The sequence below is a fragment of the Phocoena sinus genome, chromosome 19 (assembly GCF_008692025.1).
Source record: "Phocoena sinus isolate mPhoSin1 chromosome 19, mPhoSin1.pri, whole genome shotgun sequence".
Lineage (NCBI taxonomy): Eukaryota > Metazoa > Chordata > Mammalia > Artiodactyla > Phocoenidae > Phocoena > Phocoena sinus.
Genome location: NC_045781.1, coordinates 7,105,045 through 7,123,743, shown reverse-complemented (window position 1 = coordinate 7,123,743; position 18,699 = coordinate 7,105,045). Strand labels below are relative to the sequence as shown.

At 52.5% G+C, this 18,699-nt stretch overlaps 1 protein-coding gene across 2 annotated transcripts; it reads left to right on the top strand.

The window, feature by feature from the left end:
* Positions 1 to 1,997: 1,997 nt before the first annotated feature.
* SNRNP70 (small nuclear ribonucleoprotein U1 subunit 70) lies at positions 1,998 to 18,065 on the top strand. Of its 2 annotated transcripts, none has more exons than XM_032613109.1 (10): positions 1,998 to 2,480; positions 3,223 to 3,379; positions 4,727 to 4,789; positions 4,903 to 4,957; positions 10,175 to 10,239; positions 10,383 to 10,445; positions 11,117 to 11,198; positions 14,400 to 14,501; positions 17,071 to 17,158; positions 17,240 to 18,065. In XM_032613109.1, the coding sequence occupies exons 2-10, from the start codon at positions 3,233 to 3,235 to the stop codon at positions 17,892 to 17,894; spliced, it is 1,320 nt and encodes a 439-aa protein (XP_032469000.1). In that variant the 5' UTR covers positions 1,998 to 2,480; positions 3,223 to 3,232; the 3' UTR covers positions 17,895 to 18,065. The 2 variants fall into 2 exon arrangements, with proteins under 2 accessions (XP_032469000.1, XP_032469001.1); XM_032613110.1 differs by having other exon boundaries at positions 2,060 to 2,480; positions 17,267 to 18,065.
* Positions 18,066 to 18,699: the final 634 nt, after the last annotated feature.

Here is an 18,699-nt window from a genome sequence, read left to right as displayed (position 1 = left end):
CTCTTGTGGGACTACCCTTGTGGTCCAGTGGTTAAGGCTCTGCTCTTCCACTGCAGGGAGCATGGATTTGATCCCTGGTTGGGAAACTAAGATCCTGCATGCCACGCGGTGCAGCTAAAATAAATAAAATAATAAAATCTCTTGTGCCCTGATAGGCAGTGGTGAGTTGGTTCTTTGGGACATGAGTCCACCTTCTCCCCAGGTTGTTGGCCTCCTAAATAAAGCAACCTTTCCTTTCCTACCAACACTTGTCCCTGGAGTATTGACTTTCCAGCAGCAAGTAGCTGAACCTGAGTTTGGTAACACTACCATCTTAGTCCAAGCCACCATCTCTTCCCTGGGAATTGTAGTCTCCTAAGCATTTGCCTGTTCCCCTTCAGCATCTTTCCTTCAATTTTTCTGTCCACAGCCATTGACGTGATCTTTTAAGAATGCATATTATGTTCTGTCCATCTCCTGATCAAAACCCTTTAGTGACTTCCTATTGCTTTTCAAAAAAAATCTGCCCTCTCCCCCATGTAACACTTTATTCAGGCAAAGATCAGCGATGGCTGCTACAACCATGAGGTGAGAGATGAGGTGGTCGGGGAACAGTGGCAAAGTCTCTCTGCTTAGATTACCAAGGAGAAAATGTCCTTTTACAAGGAGAGATCTATCAGTTAGCCCCTTGATCAGGTGGTCAAACTCAGCATCATAATAGTGGAGCTATCTGACATTATTGCACCTCCAGAGGTGATGCAATATGAAGCCCGCAGTATCACCAGGGAAACATTCTTGCCCCAAATGCTCGATGTTAGTCTATTCAAACCTCAGACTCAATTTCCATGTTATAGGCAAAACAGAGGTTTTGGAACACACTAAACACCATGAGGAAACAATCAGACAAATCCAGAATGTGGGATATTCTACTGGAAACTGGTCTGAACTCTGGGGAGAAACCAACAACATATGGGGAAAAAAAGTGTGTGTGGGTGTGCATGTGTGTGTGTGTCTGTATTCTATATTAAAAGAGAATAAAGAGACGTGACAACCAAATACAATGCATGAAACTTGATTGGCTCCTGGTTCAGATTAAAACAAAATACTCGTGGGTCAATTGGGAAAATCTGAATAGGGACTGGATAAACTTTCTAAGAGGTGAAACTAGTTCTGTGGTCACGTAGAAGAATGCCTTTTTCTTGGGAGATGCATGGTGAAGTATTTAGAGGTGCAGTGCCGCAGCAATTTACTTTCCAGTGGTACAGAAAAAAAAACATTATTAAGGCAGGTTTAGCTTTATTTTCTTTAGATTTTTTACTTTGAAATAATTTTAGAATTATGGAAAACGTCAAAAACATAGTTCAGAGAGTTCCCATATAAATACATAAAGCAAATATGTCAAAATATTTTAAACATATTAGTCACTTAAATGTTGTAATAATTTCTGTATTAGTAAACAGCCAATTGCATCTATCAAAAAACTTAAAATATTTACTTCTTACAGGTCTACAGGGCCCTAAATAACACGGCCACCAGTTCTCTGCTCTCTTGGCCAACCACCTAGGATTCCTGCCATCCTTCCTAAGTCAGGGCCTTTGCACTTGCTGTTAATCCCGCCCTGATCTCCTTTCCATCGGGCCTCTGTTCAAATGTCACCTCTGCAGAAGACCCTTCCATTATCATCCTTTCTAAAATAGCTCCTCTTTCGCTGCCCAACACCCTACTCTCCCCTATTTTTCTTTATTGTGCTGGCCACTATACGAAATTAAATTTATATTTTTAAATGCCTTTATTGCCTCCCTCAGTACAATGCAAGCTCCAAAAGGGAAAAGACTTTGCTTTAGTCACGTGCTATATCCCAGAGTCCAAACAAGGCCGAACACACATTAGTCGCTGGATGAATAGTTACTTATTTAATAGGTTAGGCAATCACACCGTTCACAGAGGGATTCTTTGCCAAGCGGCGGAAGGGTAAAGCGCCCTACATGACGATATACGCATGCGCACAAGATCCGGGAAGTGTGTTAGGGGAAAGGGGTGGAGCATAGAGAGGAGTCTCGCGGACAGAGGCTGTTGGATCCCAGAGCGCGAGGTGGAAGAAGACGGCTTGGGGAGAAGCGCGCGTGCGCACTGTGACCAGCTTGCCGCGGCAAAGGCGTTTAAGGTGCCGGAAGGCGGTGGGTAGTGGTCTTGCGCGTGCGCAGTGCCCGCGGCGGCCCCAGGCTTCCCGTGTGTGAGTTGTGGTGGACTCGCGCAGCGCGTGCGCAGTGCGAACGGCGGAGGGATTTGAGGCTGGTTCCACCCCGTGCCCTGTCGCGAGCCGAAGCCGCGCGGGCTCGTGAGCAGCGGCCTGGAGCGCGCGGTAGGCGAGCGATAGAGACTGAGGGACGCGGACGCCGCCAGAGTCGAAGCCAGAGCAGGAGTGTCTGCTGCTGAGGGTCCGCCGCAGCCGCCGCGAGCCCCCGGACCGTCGCTAGGCCGAGGAGGGTGCCGCGCGGCGGGTGAGTGTGACTTAGTGGCCTTACCGGGCGCGGGGCCGCTACCCACAAGCCCCTGCGGTGTGCCTCAGTCCCTTCCCCGCGGCCGGGTCCCCTTCCCGCGCCACTGCCATAGCACCTTTTTGCACCCCTTATCCAGAGTTCTCTGGTCACTTAGGCCCTCTTCCCATAGTCGCCCTCTTCTTCAGCGGTCACTTACCCACAGGCCCTTGCGGTGTGTTGCCTTTTTTTCCTTGCCTCCACCGACCCTTACCCATAATTCATTTCGCCTGTGGGGCCCACATTTATTCCTCACAACTCCCTGGCTTGAGGTTTGCTACTTTTGATCCCCTTCCTTGATCGGAGACTTCCTGCGACCCTCGCCCCATAACCTGTTATCCAAGGTATGGGACCACCAGCCGCCACTGCCTTGGACCTCCTTTCTCAGGATCCTTGATGCCCCCACAAGCCCCCAGGGACCCTCAGCCCCGCAGTTCCTTGCTCAGGACTCTGAGACTTCACTACTCAGAAACCCTTTTTCAGTCTTTGTTTCTGTTACCGGCTTCAGCCCTCCCTCCAAAACCTGCTTTCTCATTCAGATTTATTCCTTTCCCTTGTGGTTTAGGAGCACTCTGTGCCCCTACAGAACTTGTTTTGATACTGAGATTTTGCCCCTATTTCCCTCTTTTCTTGGAAGTCAAGGGATTATAGGGGCCTTATCTCTCCAGCCCACCCTCATATAATGTGGTCCTGCTTCCGCTCTCAGACTTGGCAAGATGACCCAGTTCCTGCCACCCAACCTTCTGGCTCTCTTTGCTCCCCGTGACCCCATCCCATATCTGCCACCCCTGGAGAAACTGCCACATGAAAAACACCACAATCAACCTTACTGTGGCATTGCGCCATACATCCGAGAGTTTGAGGTGAGTTCACTCAGCAGACTTGGGCTGGGTTGGGTTCTGGGGGCCGTGGGGCTGGATTGGGGAGTCCAGTCTCTGGCCAGTTTTCCAGCTGTGTGATTCAGGCAGGTGACTTTTATGCTCAGTTTCCCTGTCTTGATTGGGATGGATAATGCATCCCTTGTTGGTTTTTGTGGAAGTTCCGTAACTACCAGTTGAGGATTCAGGCTCTCGAGTTAGGTAGACCTTGGCACACCATTTAGCATCTGTGTGACCTTGGGCAAGTGGTGCATCCTCTTAGTGCTTTGATCGCTTCATCTATAGCAAGGGGATATTAGTGTCTTCGCTGTAATATTGACGGAGAATTAACTGGAAATTTTATGTCATGGGGTTTGATCCTAAGCAGTCAGCAAATGTCAATGTTTATTATTATATTTATCATTTTTGTCACAGGGTGATATTTGTAAAGGGTTAGCACCAGGTGATGGGCTGCTTAAGACTGTGGGGTTGAGAATTTCAGGATAAACACGAATAAACGACTTGTGCTCTTGGGCCTCAGTTTTTTCATTTGTGAAATTGGGATAACAACTTCCACCTCTTAAGGTGTATCAGAGAACACCTGAGAAATGCTGCCAGAAGTCAGAAGAAGAAAGTCTGGCATCGAGTGGGAAAGGGGAGATGGAGGAAGTTGCAGAGCAGAAGTTAGTCGCGCGGTGACAGAAGATCGGCTCTTTAGTGGGATTTGCCACCCTCATTGAACTGGTACTTGGAAAATGTTGTTCGCCAGTTACGCTAATTTAATGGCTACAGGCCAGTGGCAAACATGGGTTATGTGCCAGTTACTATTTGATGAAAGCTTGCTGAGGCCTTCAGGAACTGCTCTGGCCCTCAGAGGGTGTTCAGTTGTTTACCCCTGAGCACTGCGCTGTCAGCTCCTTTTGCTTCAGGCCTGGTCCCGATTCCTGTTTATGATTGAGGACAAATATGCCGCAGGTTGACTTTCTTGATAAATACAAGAGAGTTTCTTTCATTTTTCTAGTATTTTTAGAGAAAGACTACAAAGTAAAAAATCAAAACTTTTTGGTTAAGTTCAATGGGCATAAAACTCCTCTGTCAGATCGCTGTAGAAGTTTCTGAATACCAGTTCCTGGCTTCTCTACTCCTCTTGTCACAGACCAGTAACAGTTCACAGATAGCATTGGTCCATGGACCGTGCTTTGATCTGCTCCCTGGAACTGTCCATGTTTGTTTGTGCGTGCGTGTGTGTAAACACGCAGGGGAGCGTGGCCAAGGTATTTATTATTTCCTGGCTGGGTGTCTCTTGCTGTTTTCCCCTGTCCCTCCCACCCTTTCACCTCTTCTTGTTCCCAGGACCCTCGAGATGCCCCTCCTCCGACTCGAGCAGAAACTCGGGAGGAGCGCATGGAGAGGAAGGTATGTAGTGTCTGCCTTCTGGCCCCACGTCCTTTTTTGCCTCTTTCTTCAGGATGTTCCCTGACATCAGGGCACTTCTGTCTGTATTCAGTTGTCTACCTTTCTCCTGACAGAGACGGGAAAAGATTGAGCGGCGACAGCAGGAAGTCGAGACAGAGCTAAAAATGTGTAAGTCTCTCCTTCCTCCTTTCATCTCTCCTTCAAGCACTCCTGTGTTTCTCTCTGCCATTCCACCCCAGGACTTTAATTTGGGAAAGCGGTTTGTGAGTTCACTCTTTTAACCCCACCGTTTGCCATGCACTGTATTTGGTTTAGGCATTTAAGCAGGGGAGTGTGGAGTCAGGGTGGGCAAGAAAGGAGCCTGGTACCTTGGGCTGCGTCCTGTAGGGGCCTGCACTTGGAGGCGCTCCCGCAGCCCAGCCAGGTCTCACAGGGCGAGGCCCTGAGGCAGTTCTGGCTGCGCCGTAGCTCCCTGATCCTCGGACTGCGGGTGATTCATCCCTTCCAGGTACATGAGGAATTGGAGTTTGGGATGGGGACCTTGTAGCCATTGACCAGACTTCACAAGAGGGTCGCCTGTCGGTCTCCAATGGCCCTTTCTTGTTAGGGCGAGGGCTTTGTAGTTAGGACTTGGGTTTTCCTCCTGTACTTGTGCGTCTGTGGTGAATCACTTCACTCAGAACCTTATTCCCTGGAGTGGCCCATTCCTCAAGGAGCTTGTGCAAATGCTTCACAACTGAATACCTGGGCATCTAAATGAGAGCTATCTAAGCCCTCACTCTCACTGCCTTCCTGTCTTTTCTTGGACGCTTCAAAGGCATCTCAAACTCGGTGTCCAAACCACAATCAGGATTTCCTTTCCCCAACAACCTGGTCTTTGGATGTTTCCTTTGCTGGAACCTGGTCATCCAGCTTTGCAAATCATGACCTCAGTCATGACCACCCAGTTTGCTTTTAACAACTTTTTCTTGCTATTTCCCCAGCTTGTCACCAAAACCTATCCCTGTCACAAATCTGAGCCCTCTTTCTGTGTCCACCACCCAGGGCCCCTCTAGCCTGGACACGCAGTCTAATGTCTAACGGGGTTTACCTGCATCTCTGTCCCCACCAGGTTCTGGAGGGCTTTTTTTGGTTTTTTTAATCTGTGCTACACAGCCTGTGGGATCTTAGTTCCCTGAGCAGGAATCGGACTCGCACCCTCTGCATTGGAAGTGCAAAGTCTTAACCACTGGACTGCCAGGGAAGTTCCCTCTGTGGGGCTTTTTAAAATACAACTCTGCTGACACCCTTTTGGTGGGGGAGGGCGCACTGCGCGACCTGCAGAATCCTAGTTCCCTAACCAGGGATTGAACCCGGGCCCTCGGCAGTGAAAGCAGAGTCCTAACCTCTGGACCGCCAGGGAATTCCCACACAGCCTCCTTTTGCTTTCAGCAAAAAGACCGGAGTTCCTTCCCTGCCCACTGGGGATGCATTCTGCCCATGCTCCCCTCCTGCTCCAGCCAGCACGGGCCTCTTCCTTCCCAGATGCTCTCCTGTCACTGGGTCTTTGCCTGGGCTCTTCTTCAGTCTCACATGATACTTGGTTTATATGGAGCTGCTCTTCGTATCTCTGTCAGCGTCACTCCTCAGGAAGCCTTTCGTGACTTCCTTGCTCTGGTCCGAGTCCCCATGTACATTGAAAGCCCCGAGTCCTGCGGCAGGTTGGTCACTTCAGTCTGCAGGAAGGATTCACTGGTGAATATCTATCTTACATTGGTTCATAGTTGCTCCAGGAAGGCAGGGTTTGGATGGAATTTGCTCACCATTGTGGCCCCAGCTCCTGTAGGACCTGGCTCACAGAACTGTTGGCAGCAGGTAACTTGGGGAACCTTTCAGCTCTGCTGCTGGGGCACACACCTTGTAGTCTGACCCACATGAGTTGTTTGTTTGTTTTAATCTTTACTGGAGTATAATTGCTTTACAATGTTGTGTTAGTTTCTGTTGTAGAACAAAGTGAATCAATTATAAGTATACATATATCCCCATATCCTCTCCCTCTTGAACCTCCCTCCCACCCTCCCTGTCCCACACCTCTAGGTGGTCACAAAGTACCGAGCTGATCTCCCTGTGCTGTGCAGCAGCTTCCCACTAGCCATCCGTTTTACATTTGGTAGTGTGTATATGTCCATGCCACTCTCTCAGTTTGTCCCAGCTGCCCGTTCCCCGCCCCCCCGGCCCGTGTCCTCAAGTCCGTTCTCTACGTCTGCATCTTTATTCCTGCCCTGCCGCTAGGTTCATCCGTACGGTTTTTTCTTAGATTCCGTATATGTGCGTTAGCATACGCTCTTTGTTTTTCTCTTTCTGACTTACTTCACTTTGTATGACAGGCTCTAGGTCCATCCACCTCATTACAAATAACTCAGTTTTGTTCCTTTTTATGGCTGAGTAATATCCCATTGTATATATGTGCCACATCTTTATCTGTTCATCTCTGACCCACATGAGTTTTAACCCCACCTCTGCCACTTACAGCTGTGTGGCCTTGGATAAGTCACTTCTCCTGTTGGAAATTCACACTTTAAAACGGGGATCTTGGCATGTTAAACAATACTGAAGATGCAGTCAGTCATTTAGAATGTGGGAAATTGTATAGGACAAACATGTGATCCAGTTTCTTTAACAAATGTTAAAAGGGTGGCAGGGGGCAGGGAGTGAACGAAATGGATTAAACAGTCAAAAGGCACCTCAACCAAATGGTAAGTGTGGAGCTTGTTTGGAGCCTGATTTAAATGAGCCAACTGTAAAAATCCAGTTTTGAAACAGTGAAGGACATTTGAACACTGGGTCTTAGTGAAGTTAAGGAATTAACGTTGACTTTTTAAGTCATAATAGCAGTACCGTTGTTACTTTTTTTTTTTTTTTTTTTTTAGTCTTTATTAGCAACTACAGTGGTATATCCGGGGTTTGACTTAAAATGCTGGTGGGGTTAGAGATGTAACAAGTGCAGCCACGTGGCGATAGTTGAAGCTGGTTCAGAGGGGTTCGTTACACTGTTCTCTGTTTCCTTAAGTGTTTGAACTTCCCCGTGAAAGAAAAGGAAAAGGAAAGGATGGGTCAAGTATAGTAGGTTTTCTCTGCCCCTGAGAGCCTCCATCCCCAAGTACAGAAACTTGCTGTGCCTTGTCACAGTTAACAGCTACCATTCAAGGGGACCTTGCTCCTTGCTGAACACTTGATGTATTGAATATGTCATGATTTTGACTTACAGCTTCCAAGTGCAGCAGGGGTTATTACTCCCGCTTTTAAGACAGAAGATGGAGGTTTGTGGAGGCCGGGTATGTTTAGCAAGAGCAAGAGTTCTGAGCTACTTTCTTCGCCATCTCAAAGCCTAATGAGTTTTCTCAGCTCCACAGGCTAGTCCTTTGAGCCCCTGCTCTGGGCTGCTACCTACATAATCCCTTTAACCAAGGATTTCCCAAGGGCAGAGTTGCCAGCGGAGTGGAGTGGAGTGAGGGTGTGTGCCTGTTGACTGGTGAACTGCTCATCAACTTCAGTTCATTGTCACCCTCTTTTAGCTCAGATACGTGGGTACTATTGGCTCAGCTGCACTAGCTTTTACCTTTGGTCACACTCCTGGGCCTCTTGGTTAAGCAGAAACTATAGAGACTCGTGTGGTGTGCCCGGGGTGGTTTCCCCTTTTGTCTGCCGGGCTCCTCCAGGCTGCCCATCAGGGAGCTCAGCGCTCTGCAGTCTGGCCTTCGTCCACTCCCCCAGGCAGTGATCGGGGTCCCACTGCACTGCTCCTGCTCTACCTGTTAGACCACCTGCTGCCTGGTGGTGTGAGGTTTATTTCCTGTTAAATACAACTTCAGGTCAAGTGTTATCTCAGTGAGGCCTTTCCTGACCTTCCCATTAAAATTCTTCTCCCCATCTGCTATTACCGGATAGAACTAGATGGTTGCCTTATTTACCTTGTTTACCTTCAGCCTCCCTCCAGTAACAGATGAGCTCCAAGAAGGCAGGCATCTTTTTTGTCTTTGTTGAGTCCCCAGCACCTATGTGAGTTTCAGGCACAAAGTGCTTAATAGATATCTGTTGGGTGAATGGATGCAGATTGAGACATTTGGGCATAGAAAATTACAACCCAAAGGGATGAGGTTTGGTGAGGAAGTGAGGGGCAGGCACAAAGATGGACTTGTTTTCAAAGGCTACCATCAGTTTCCAGGTAGTCATTCCCTTAAATTTGAGTTCAGTCTTCTGTTTTCCAAGAAATTCCCTGAAGTCGTCCTGAACTTAGTTTATGTCTGCAGCCAACCTCTCTCATGAGAAACAGATCTGTGACCTTTAATTCTCTGGCTTCTCTGAGAAGCTAACACGCAGGGTTCAGCCTGGGGCCTGGGACGTGAGGTCAGGCTGGGGTGTAAAGCTGAGCTTGGCCTCTCTGCTGTCTGACACTTCTCCTCTTCCATGCCTCAGGGGTTGGTTGCATTTCCGTTTGCAAAATGATGGTAAATAAGTCTCAGCCTCCAGCAGTGTCTGAGCCTAATTATGTGTTCAGTAAATTATTAAGGTTATTCCTTTTCTCACGTTCTCATAGAAAATGGCAAGTTCTTCAGGAAGTAGCACTACATTGTAGGAGAACCGCCTCCCCTGGCAATGGGCAGGGTGCCTTTGTGGCCCTGGCAGGAGTCAAGAGCCACTGTGTATGCTGGGGCCGCCATACTTGGTGAAAAAGACTTCTTTCTTCCCAGGCCTGACCCATCAGAATCACCTATGGAGTTGGTTTTGTAATAAGAGTCTGGTTTCTGTCTGTGGATATGATTATTCCTCAGTGGTCTGGCGGTAGTAAGGCTGGGAGTAAGAATCTGACCCGCCTCTTGTGAGCTCCAGCGCCAGCCTTTGGTTCCTCCCTGAGGCCACAGGGCATAGGGCAGAAAGCAGGGCTCCGCCTCTGCTAGGCTTCCACTCCCAGTCTTAGGGTTGCTTGATCTCAGGTTTCCCCTGGGGCTGCAGTTGCAGGCCCTGCCTGTGGGTGGCACTGTGGCCCTGCAGGTGAGAGAGGAAGCTCAGTACCTGGAGGGACCAGGCTGCTTCTCCAGAGATGCCTCTTTGAGCTTAGTTACACCTGGGAGGGACCTGGGCCTCAGGATACACACGTCTGAAGTGGCAGTTAGGCTGGCCTCTGTCCTGTCAGCTTGAAGTCAGTCTTACCCCCTCCCTTTGTCAGCCTAAATCAGCCACTTAGATGAAGGCTGCTGTGCTTCGGAGAAACCAGGGCTCAGAGGGGCATGCCCAAGGTGGCCAGGTGACCAAAAGTTCTGGGTCTCTGCCCGTCGGTCTGTTTCTGTCTTGCTCTACAATACTGTTGGCACCTTCTACTTAGAAGTTCTTTTTTTTCCTGCACAGGGGACCCTCACAATGATCCCAACGCTCAGGGTGATGCCTTCAAGACTCTCTTTGTGGCTAGAGTGGTGAGTCCCCAGCTCCCAATCCCTGGAGCCCCAGAGGAGTCTGGAACCCTGGACTGCTGAGAGCTTGGGTGTGGGCAGTAGACTAGGTCCCGGGGATGTTCTGAGGGCTTCTCCCACTTAACTTCATTTCTGTCTACTTGTAGAACTATGACACGACAGAATCCAAGCTCCGGAGAGAGTTTGAGGTGTACGGACCCATCAAAAGAGTGAGTGGACTGGGGCACGGGGAGTTTGAGTTGGACGTGTGTGGAGGGAGGGAGGAGGCTGGCTCCCAGCCCTGAGGATGCATTGCCTCATTTCTGGCTTTGGAGTCCATAGCCTGGGTTTCTATCCTGACTGCACTTCCATGCGGTAGACTTGGGACAGCAGAAGGACAGCAAAGAGGTAGTGACTACTTGCTGCAGATTTAGAGCACAGGTCGGCACACTACAAAGTTGGGTCCTGTAAGTAAAGTTTTGTTGGTATCCAGCCAGGCCCATTTGTTTACTGTTGTTTGCGGCTGCTATTGCCGTAAGGCGGAGTCGGGCGGGCGGAAAGAGACCGTGTGGCCCTCAGAGCTGGAAATACCTGCTGTCTTCTCTATTACCTTTATAGAAAATGTATGTTGATTCTTGTTTTAGAACAAGGCTTCATGTTTAACTGACATTTCTTCATTTAATTTAAATGTTCTGGGCTGTAGCAAGGGCTTGAGGTCATCGTGCGCATAAACTGTGAAGCCCAGGGCCTTTAGAGCAGCAGTCACTCTGGGTCCTTGAAGGGACGGAGAGAGGGTCTGAGGTGTCTGTCGCTAGCATTACCCAGCCCATGGCCTGGCATACGGGCTGTGTGATTGACAGGGTGGGATTTCCGTGTGTCAGAGCTGACCTCTGCCCCCCAGATACATATGGTCTACAGTAAGCGGTCAGGAAAGCCCCGGGGCTATGCCTTCATCGAGTACGAACACGAGCGAGACATGCATTGTGAGTACCTCCCGCCTGCGCCCTGCCCTCTGACCCTCTCTCTTCTCTGCTGCCCCAGCCCCTTCCCGTCGTCTGTCCCTGCCCCCCTCCCTGCCAAACCTGACATTAGCAATGTCTCTCTCCTCCTCCCTCTGTTTCTGATATATCTTTTTTTTTTTTATATACGTGTTTTTTTAAAAACAAAAACCAAAATCCCCCACAACGTGTGTGTGTGTGTGTGAACCCGGGAGGTAAGTGTCACACGTTGAACCTCAGGGGCAAGGAGGGAGCCGGGCGGCGGCTGGGGCTAGCGGGAGGTGGGGGGAGGGGTCGGAGTTTCGGGGAGCCTTTCCCCGTTCCCCCCCCCCGGAGTTGGGGGCGGCCAGGTTAGAATGAGGACTGGCCTTTGAACCTGCCCTCTCTTCCCCCAGCTGAGCTGGGGCTGGGCCACCCGACCCTCCGCCTCCCCACCCCGGCCCCCGCCCTGCTCCTCAGCGGGCAGTGGGCTGGTTGGCGTGTTCAGCGCCTGCCCCCACATCTCCAGAGCCCCCTTTGAGGCCGCGGCGGCGTCCACGTGGGCAGGGATGGGTGGGTGGGGGCGGGCAGGGCTGCGGCGTGTCCAGGGGCCGCCGTATTAATTGACTGTTCTTATTGTCACTGCAGCCACCACGCAGCTGGCTTGCAGCTGATGCTTACGCTCCCCTTACAACACCTCAGTGTATGGTTGGTATAAGGGTTTGTATCATGGGTAAGATCACTCAGCACCGCACACCAGCCCAGCTTAGCCAGGCAGCTCAGGAGCAGCGAGGCATCCCTCCTCCCATCCCCAGGCGCCCCTCAGCCTCCCCGCACCCAGAGCCCTTTCCTCGTTTGGGTGCCCTTGGTCCCATCTGCCCCCCATCCATCTGCTCTCCAGTAATCCTGCTGATCCCAGGAGGGGAGAGATGAACCCCGACGGGAAAGGCAGCTGGGCTCGACCCAGCCCCCTGACTTACCTGGCTTCATGACGTCAGTGGCAAGGTGGCGGGAATACTGAAGACGGGATGCACGGGGACCAGGGCTCCATGTGGAACCCTTCAGCCCTCCGCTCCCTGCCCCTGCACCTTCGCGGGGCTGTCACTGTGGTGGCCCTGGAGAATCGTTTTGCTTGCTAGATTCGGGGTGCTCTGCCCCCTCCTGTCTGCCTTATCATGGTTGAGGCCTCCCGAGAGGCCGTGGAGCCCAGCGGCCCAGCTGCTCTCTGGAGTGCATGGGATTGGGGACTGGGGTGCGGGAGGGTTCGAGTGACAGGCCGTAAGCAGCAGAAGGTGGTGTAGATTTTCCTGAAGACCCTTCCACTGTCTAGAGACCTAAGAGAGGGAGAGAGAGTGAAGCCTAGAAATACACACGTCACATGTTTTCTCTGCTGTTACTCCCGGGTTGGGCCTCTTCTGGGGTTTGGGACACAACCAGAGCAGGGTTCCTTCACTTGACGGTGTTCCCAGCCCTTAACTTCCTTCCCCTACCACCCTCCTCTGGGTTCAGGGGCCAAGCGGCCCCTCCCCCTAGGATCATGGGCAGCACTCCATCTCCTGGACCCCCAAGGCTGTCCCCTTGGGTGCCAGCCTTTGGGCTGAAGCAGGTGGTGGGAGGGAGTGTGGAGTTCGAGGTGGAGAAGTCATTCCACGTGCTGAGAGGGGGCGGGCGTGTGCCTAGTTCAGCGTGGACTTTACTGGGGAAAGGTGAAGGTGGACAGGCTTGCCGAGGCCTCCCTAGCCTTCTTTATAAAATCAAACAGGATAGTCCCACGGCTTTCCAGCTCCCAGACTTGATGTTAACCCTTGTCTCCCCCTCTTTCAAGGCCTCCGTGAGGTTTCTTTGGGGTCCACCACTTCCTCTGCCTGTCTCCAGGTGGTGCAGGAGATGTGGTTCCTCTCCCCCTCCGTGGCTCCCTAGAATCCCTTCCCTGTAGCTTTAGCTGACCCCGTGGTGGTGGGTGTGGGGTCTGTGCGCGTGCTCAGGTAAGCTTGGGGGCTCCAGGTAAGCGGTCCCGTGTCCCCCCCCGGGAAGCCCGCCTCCTCGCCAGGCCCCCAGGAGTTGCCGAGCCCCCCCCATCCCGCTCGGTTTGGACACCCGCAAGGCCGGCATCGGTAAATGGCACCTTTTTCTCTTCCTCTGGTTGTTATTTGGGGGGGAGAGGGCTGGGGCGGGGCCGGGTATTGTGGCTGGTTGAGGACAACCCCCTAGGCCAGGGCTGGGGGTGGGAAATAGGGACTTTTTTGGCCTTCCCGACAGCCCCACGTGAGACAGGCCGGGGATCAGGCCTGTCCTTTGCTGTGCCCTGCCCGAGAGCAGGACGTGCCTCTCCCCGCATCTCCCCCTCTACTCCTCACCCTTCCCGAGAGGCTCAGGCTGGGCTTGGCCTCCCGGCGTGTGTTGAGCTGGGGGTGTGGAGTGAGATGGGACAGGGGCTGGGGTTGGGTGGCAGTCATCTCAGGTAAGGCAGGAATTTTCAGTAGCACCGCACATCTCCCGTGCCTCCCTCCACTTGCCCTCTCCCCCGCCTGCTGTAGGGGCCCCTCCAGGCCCCCGGGAGCACCATAACCCGCCCTTCTGCTCCCTGCCATCTCCTAAAGATTTCTCCCACCCCCCCCTTCTGGTTCATTTTCTGTTCTGATGTCTGTTCCCCCCACGCTCACCCTCCCCCCAAAAAAAACCACAGAAAAAGGAAACCGGTGTGAACTGGGGTGCAGAGCGGCCCGGCTGGGCCTCCTCCCCCAGCATGATGTTTTAGGGTGCATGCCTGGGGTTGTGGAGGAACCCTCCCCCACAGCGGAGTCCAGCCTTGAGTTAACCTCCAGTTTCTTTGCAGCGACTTTGGCCACCTTGGCGGGAGGGGGCTGCTCTGTCGAGTGGGAGTAGGAATGGCCTGGGAGCCCAGGGGGGTGGTTAGGGTCAGGATGGTGCCTGGGAGTGGTCTCGCCCCCCCAATGGTGATTGGGGGTTGGTAAGGAAGCAGGTGCCGAGATGGAGCAGGCCCCTCCTGGTTTGCGAGAGGGTTGGTCTGGCTGTCGGTTGCCTGGCTGTCTGGTGGGCATGTGTGTCTGTGTGTGCGCGTGTGTAAGTATGTGGATGGGGACACGGCTGGGGGGTGGGGATGCCACAGAGCTGTGCTTTAGCCTGACTAGAGGACCCTCTGGGGACTCCTCCCCCTTCCCCTCCCCCTCCCCACATCTGTTGCAGCCGCTTACAAGCACGCAGACGGCAAGAAGATTGATGGCAGGAGAGTCCTCGTGGACGTGGAGAGGGGCCGCACGGTGAAGGGCTGGAGGCCCCGGCGGCTAGGTGAGCACATCCTGCACAGGCTGGGCTCAGTGTCCTGCTGGCTGCTTTCTCACCTCTCTCTTCTGTACCCTCTGCTGCTTTCTGTCTTCTCTTCCTCTCCCAGCTGCTCACATGCTCTCTCCCTCTCTCTAGCTCAGCCTTTCTCGTCACCATCTTTCTCCTGGTCTGGTTTCTTACTCTGGGTTACTAGTTAGGAGCAAGAGTACTGTGGTTGAGAAGCCAGTCTGGGATCAGATTCCAGCTTACGTACTTCCTGGCTGGTGGATCTTCTCTTCCTCCTGCCTCATTTTCCTCATCCTGGAAAGTGGGAATAACGGCAAGAGTTAGTGAGCTCAGCATCTCAGATAGCCAGCTTGGCAAGCGGCGTACGGTCGGGCTTGTGAAAGTCACTCTCTCGTCCACTTACCCTTCGCTCCTGCTCGTTCGTTCGTTCATTCATTGATTGAGCAAACGCCAGTTTGGTCACCAGCTGTGTACCAGGCTTCTAGTCAAGAGCAAGACATACATAGTCTCTGCCCTCAGAGCCTTCTGCATTCCGTCCCCCCCACTCTCTGTCTCTAAATTGTCAATCGCCATCTCAGTCAAGGTCAGTTTGGTAGCAAGCACCAGAAATACATTTGAGCTTCCTAAAGCATAAAGGGGACTTGTTGATACAGAATCCCAGTGTCTTGGAGCCCAGAGACAGGCGATGCCTGTGGGCCTCAAGAGGACCTGGAAGCCGAACCTGAACGGTCAAGAGCCGCCTTTGGCATTTCTGCAGCTTGCTTCTGCCTTGTTCGCTGTTCGTGTGGACTGTTCTCTTCTGTGTCTCTCCGCACTGGCCCAGTGTGGCATTCCACAGCCCAGTCCTTGATGAGTCTCTCTACGTTTTGGGGCGGGTGGATCTAAGTGGCTCAGCATTGGACCTGGACCTGGGGCTGAGGTCCTGCCATCCAAACATGGCTATTGAGGGCCAACTCCTATGAGGGTGAGTGACACAGTTGTCAGAGAAAATGATCTTCCCTGTGCAGACACCCCCAGTGGCTCCAGGACCCTCTGCTCTTATTTCTGCCTCCCAGCCTGCTGTCGTGATGCTTGACTTGCCTTTGTTGAGTAGACCACACACTCAGTCTGCTGAGTCTCTGGACTTAACAGATGGGTTCTTATCTCACTCTCTGGTTTCTCTGGGGTGGAGTGAGTCCTTCAGAGTCTGCTGTTTCCGACTTTCTGATGGTGACACCTGGTGCATCTTGACCCAGTGCATTGCTACATGCAAAAAAATACATTTAACCCAAACAGAAGTGTTATGAAACTATCTTTTCTACAGGCAGTGTATACTAGTATTTTATATTCTGTTGCTTTATTATTATTATTTTTAATATATTGGTTGCTACCAATCACATTTAATGATGTGATCCATTGCTGGGTTGTGACCTGAAAATTGAAAACACTAGTCTCTTCTGCCCCATACCTGTGATATTCCAGAAGCCTGGTCGGTTGCTTGTCCCTATTTGAATGTCTTTGATATCCAGGCCGCCTCTTTTCCTTTTTCACCCTCGTTGCTGAAAGTCATTCCTTATATGGAACCCCAGCCCACCTCACTGAAGCTTCCTTCCAGGCAGTGTGGGGCAGAAGCGTGCGTGAGAGGGCAGCTTCCTGGGTCTCAGCTCTGCCCTTCCTTGCAGAGTCACCCCGGGCAGGTGGCTTTATCTGAGATTGTTTCCCCGTCTGAAGAAGGAGACCGTCCACTACTCCTTATAAGCTGTTCAGTCATTTGACTGCTTGCTGCACATACGATTTTATATCCTGGATGCTGTACCACGTACAGTTACAGCGAGCAGAGCCAGACATCGTCCTGACTTTGATGGTGCGTTACAGGCTGGTGGGAGAGGCAGCTGTTAACTCACACATGTACATGTAAAATCGGAAATTCCACCTGAAGTTCTGAGAAGGAAACGTATGTGAGTCGTGGAGAACAGCTTCATCTGGTAGGTCAGGGCAGGCTTACTGAGGAAGCGTTGTTCGGGTTAATGTGTGAAGGGGTAAGTAGCAGTTAACTAGACAAGGGAAATGAGATTCCAGGTAAAGAGGTGAATGATCCCCAAAACTGGGGCAGGAAGGAAATGGAGACCACGAGGAGATCTAGGACGTGGAGAGCCAGGGCGCCTTGCTCTAAAGGCAGGAAGGAGCCAGCCATCTGACGGACGTTGCTTTAGGCTGTGGGGGGCCATTGGTGGCTTTGGAGCAGATCACGTTTTCAGTTAGAAAGACCATTGCCGTGCCTTCGGGTGAGGGTGAGGATGACTGGAAGACAGGATTTGCCAGGAGGCTGTGCGCGTCTGTAGTGGTGAAGATGGTGAGCTTTGGAGTCAATTACAGGAGCTCCCAGCTCGCGCTGTGGAAGTCCTCTGATCTCTGAAGAGCGTGCGTGTTGTGTTAGAGAAGTGCGGCAGAAGGTCCTCACGGCACCTGGCCCCATAGGCGCCGGCAGAGGTGCTTGGTGGCCTTTGCCTTGCCCCTTGCTGCCCCTCGCTCGCCCTGCTGTGGGCCCCGCCCGGACTAACCCGCTGTGGTCTGCCCCCGCCCCCAGGAGGTGGCCTAGGCGGAACCCGGAGAGGTGGCGCTGACGTCAACATCCGGCACTCCGGCCGGGACGACACCTCCCGCTACGATGAGAGGTGAGATTGGGCAGCCGGTGTCCTGGGACGGGGGCGGTCAATGGGGGAGCCCTGCCGCAAACCTCTGCCCACCTCATCCAGGCCCGGCCCCTCCCCGCTTCCCCACAGGGACCGGGACCGGGACCGCGAGCGGGAGCGCAGGGAGCGGAGCCGCGAGCGAGACAAGGAGCGAGAACGACGACGCTCCCGCTCTCGGGACCGGCGGCGGCGCTCGCGGAGTCGTGACAAGGAGGAGCGGCGGCGCTCCAGGGAGCGGAGCAAGGACAAGGACCGGGATCGGAAGCGGCGCAGCAGCCGGAGCCGTGAGCGGGCGCGGCGGGAGCGGGAACGCAAGGAGGAGCTGCGAGGCAGCGGAGGTGGCGGCGACATGGCAGAGCCCTCCGAGGCCGGCGACGCGCCTCCTGATGACGGGCCTCCCGGGGAGCTGGGTCCTGACGGCCCCGATGGCCCGGAGGAGAAGGGCCGGGATCGGGATCGGGAGCGCCGTCGGAGCCACCGGAGCGACCGGGAGCGGCGCCGGGACCGCGATCGCGAGCGCGATCGGGAGCACAAGCGGGGGGAGCGGGGTGGTGAACGGGGCAGGGATGAGGCGCGAGGTGGGGCGGGTGGCGGTGGGCAGGACAACGGGCTGGAGGGCCTGGGCAGCGACGGCCGAGACATGTACATGGAGTCCGAGGGAGGTGACGGGTACCTTGCTCCAGAGAACGGGTATTTGATGGAGGCTGCGCCAGAGTGAAGAGAGCCTCCCACCGGTTGATTGGACGTGTTCCTACCCTCCCTGTTGCTGTCATCCTCTCCCCAAACCTTCTTGGTCACCACTTAAGTTTGCCAGCCAAGGGTAGGAGTCTCCTTATTTGTTCTGGTGTCTTGGATTTAAAAATAAAATTAATTTCTTGTTGATAATGGGCATTTGGTTTTTTCACTGCTCTTACTTTCTTACCCAGAAGAGGGTCACCTTCTGCCTTTTGATAGCTCTGCTTTGGTTGGTTTTCACTTGAGCTTTATGACCTAAGGCTGCGGCTAGCCCCGGTACCCCAGAGCTGTTTCAGATGGGGTAAGGAAGCCCTCCCTAAGGGTCCTTGATCCCTTTGTATCTTTCCTTTTTTACGTCTCTCCCACGCATTCCTCCTGCGGCTGTTCATACCCCTGGCTGTTCATACCCCTGTCTTGGTGCGGGGATGGGGCTTAGGCATTAGAATACTCGGTGGAAGCTACAGCTTTGTGTGAAAGGGAAGCTGTTAGTCTGAGTTGGAGAGCAGGAAGAAGGGTGAGGAAATGAAACGAGAGCAATGTATAAAAGACAGAACATTCTGTAATACCGTATACAGAAATAAACTCAAAATGGATTAAAGACCTAAAAGTAAGACCGGATACTGTAAAACTCCTAGAGGAAAACAGAACACACTTTGCCATAAATCGCACTGAAATTTTTTTGGTTCTGACTCCTAGAGTAATAGAAACAAAAGCAAGAATAAACAATTGGAACCTAATGAAAAGCTTTTACACAGCAAAGGAAAGAAACAAAATGAAAAGACAACCTA

Bases quoted from the DNA above. Each gene is read 5' to 3' on its own strand.
- SNRNP70 (XM_032613109.1), top strand. From the start codon at position 3,233: ATGACCCAGTTCCTGCCACCCAACCTTCTGGCTCTCTTTGCTCCCCGT. The intron at 10,446-11,116 runs GTGAGTGGACTG...TCTGCCCCCCAG, and splicing joins TGTACGGACCCATCAAAAGA to ATACATATGGTCTACAGTAA. The intron at 17,159-17,239 runs GTGAGATTGGGC...CACCTCATCCAG, and splicing joins ACCTCCCGCTACGATGAGAG to GCCCGGCCCCTCCCCGCTTC.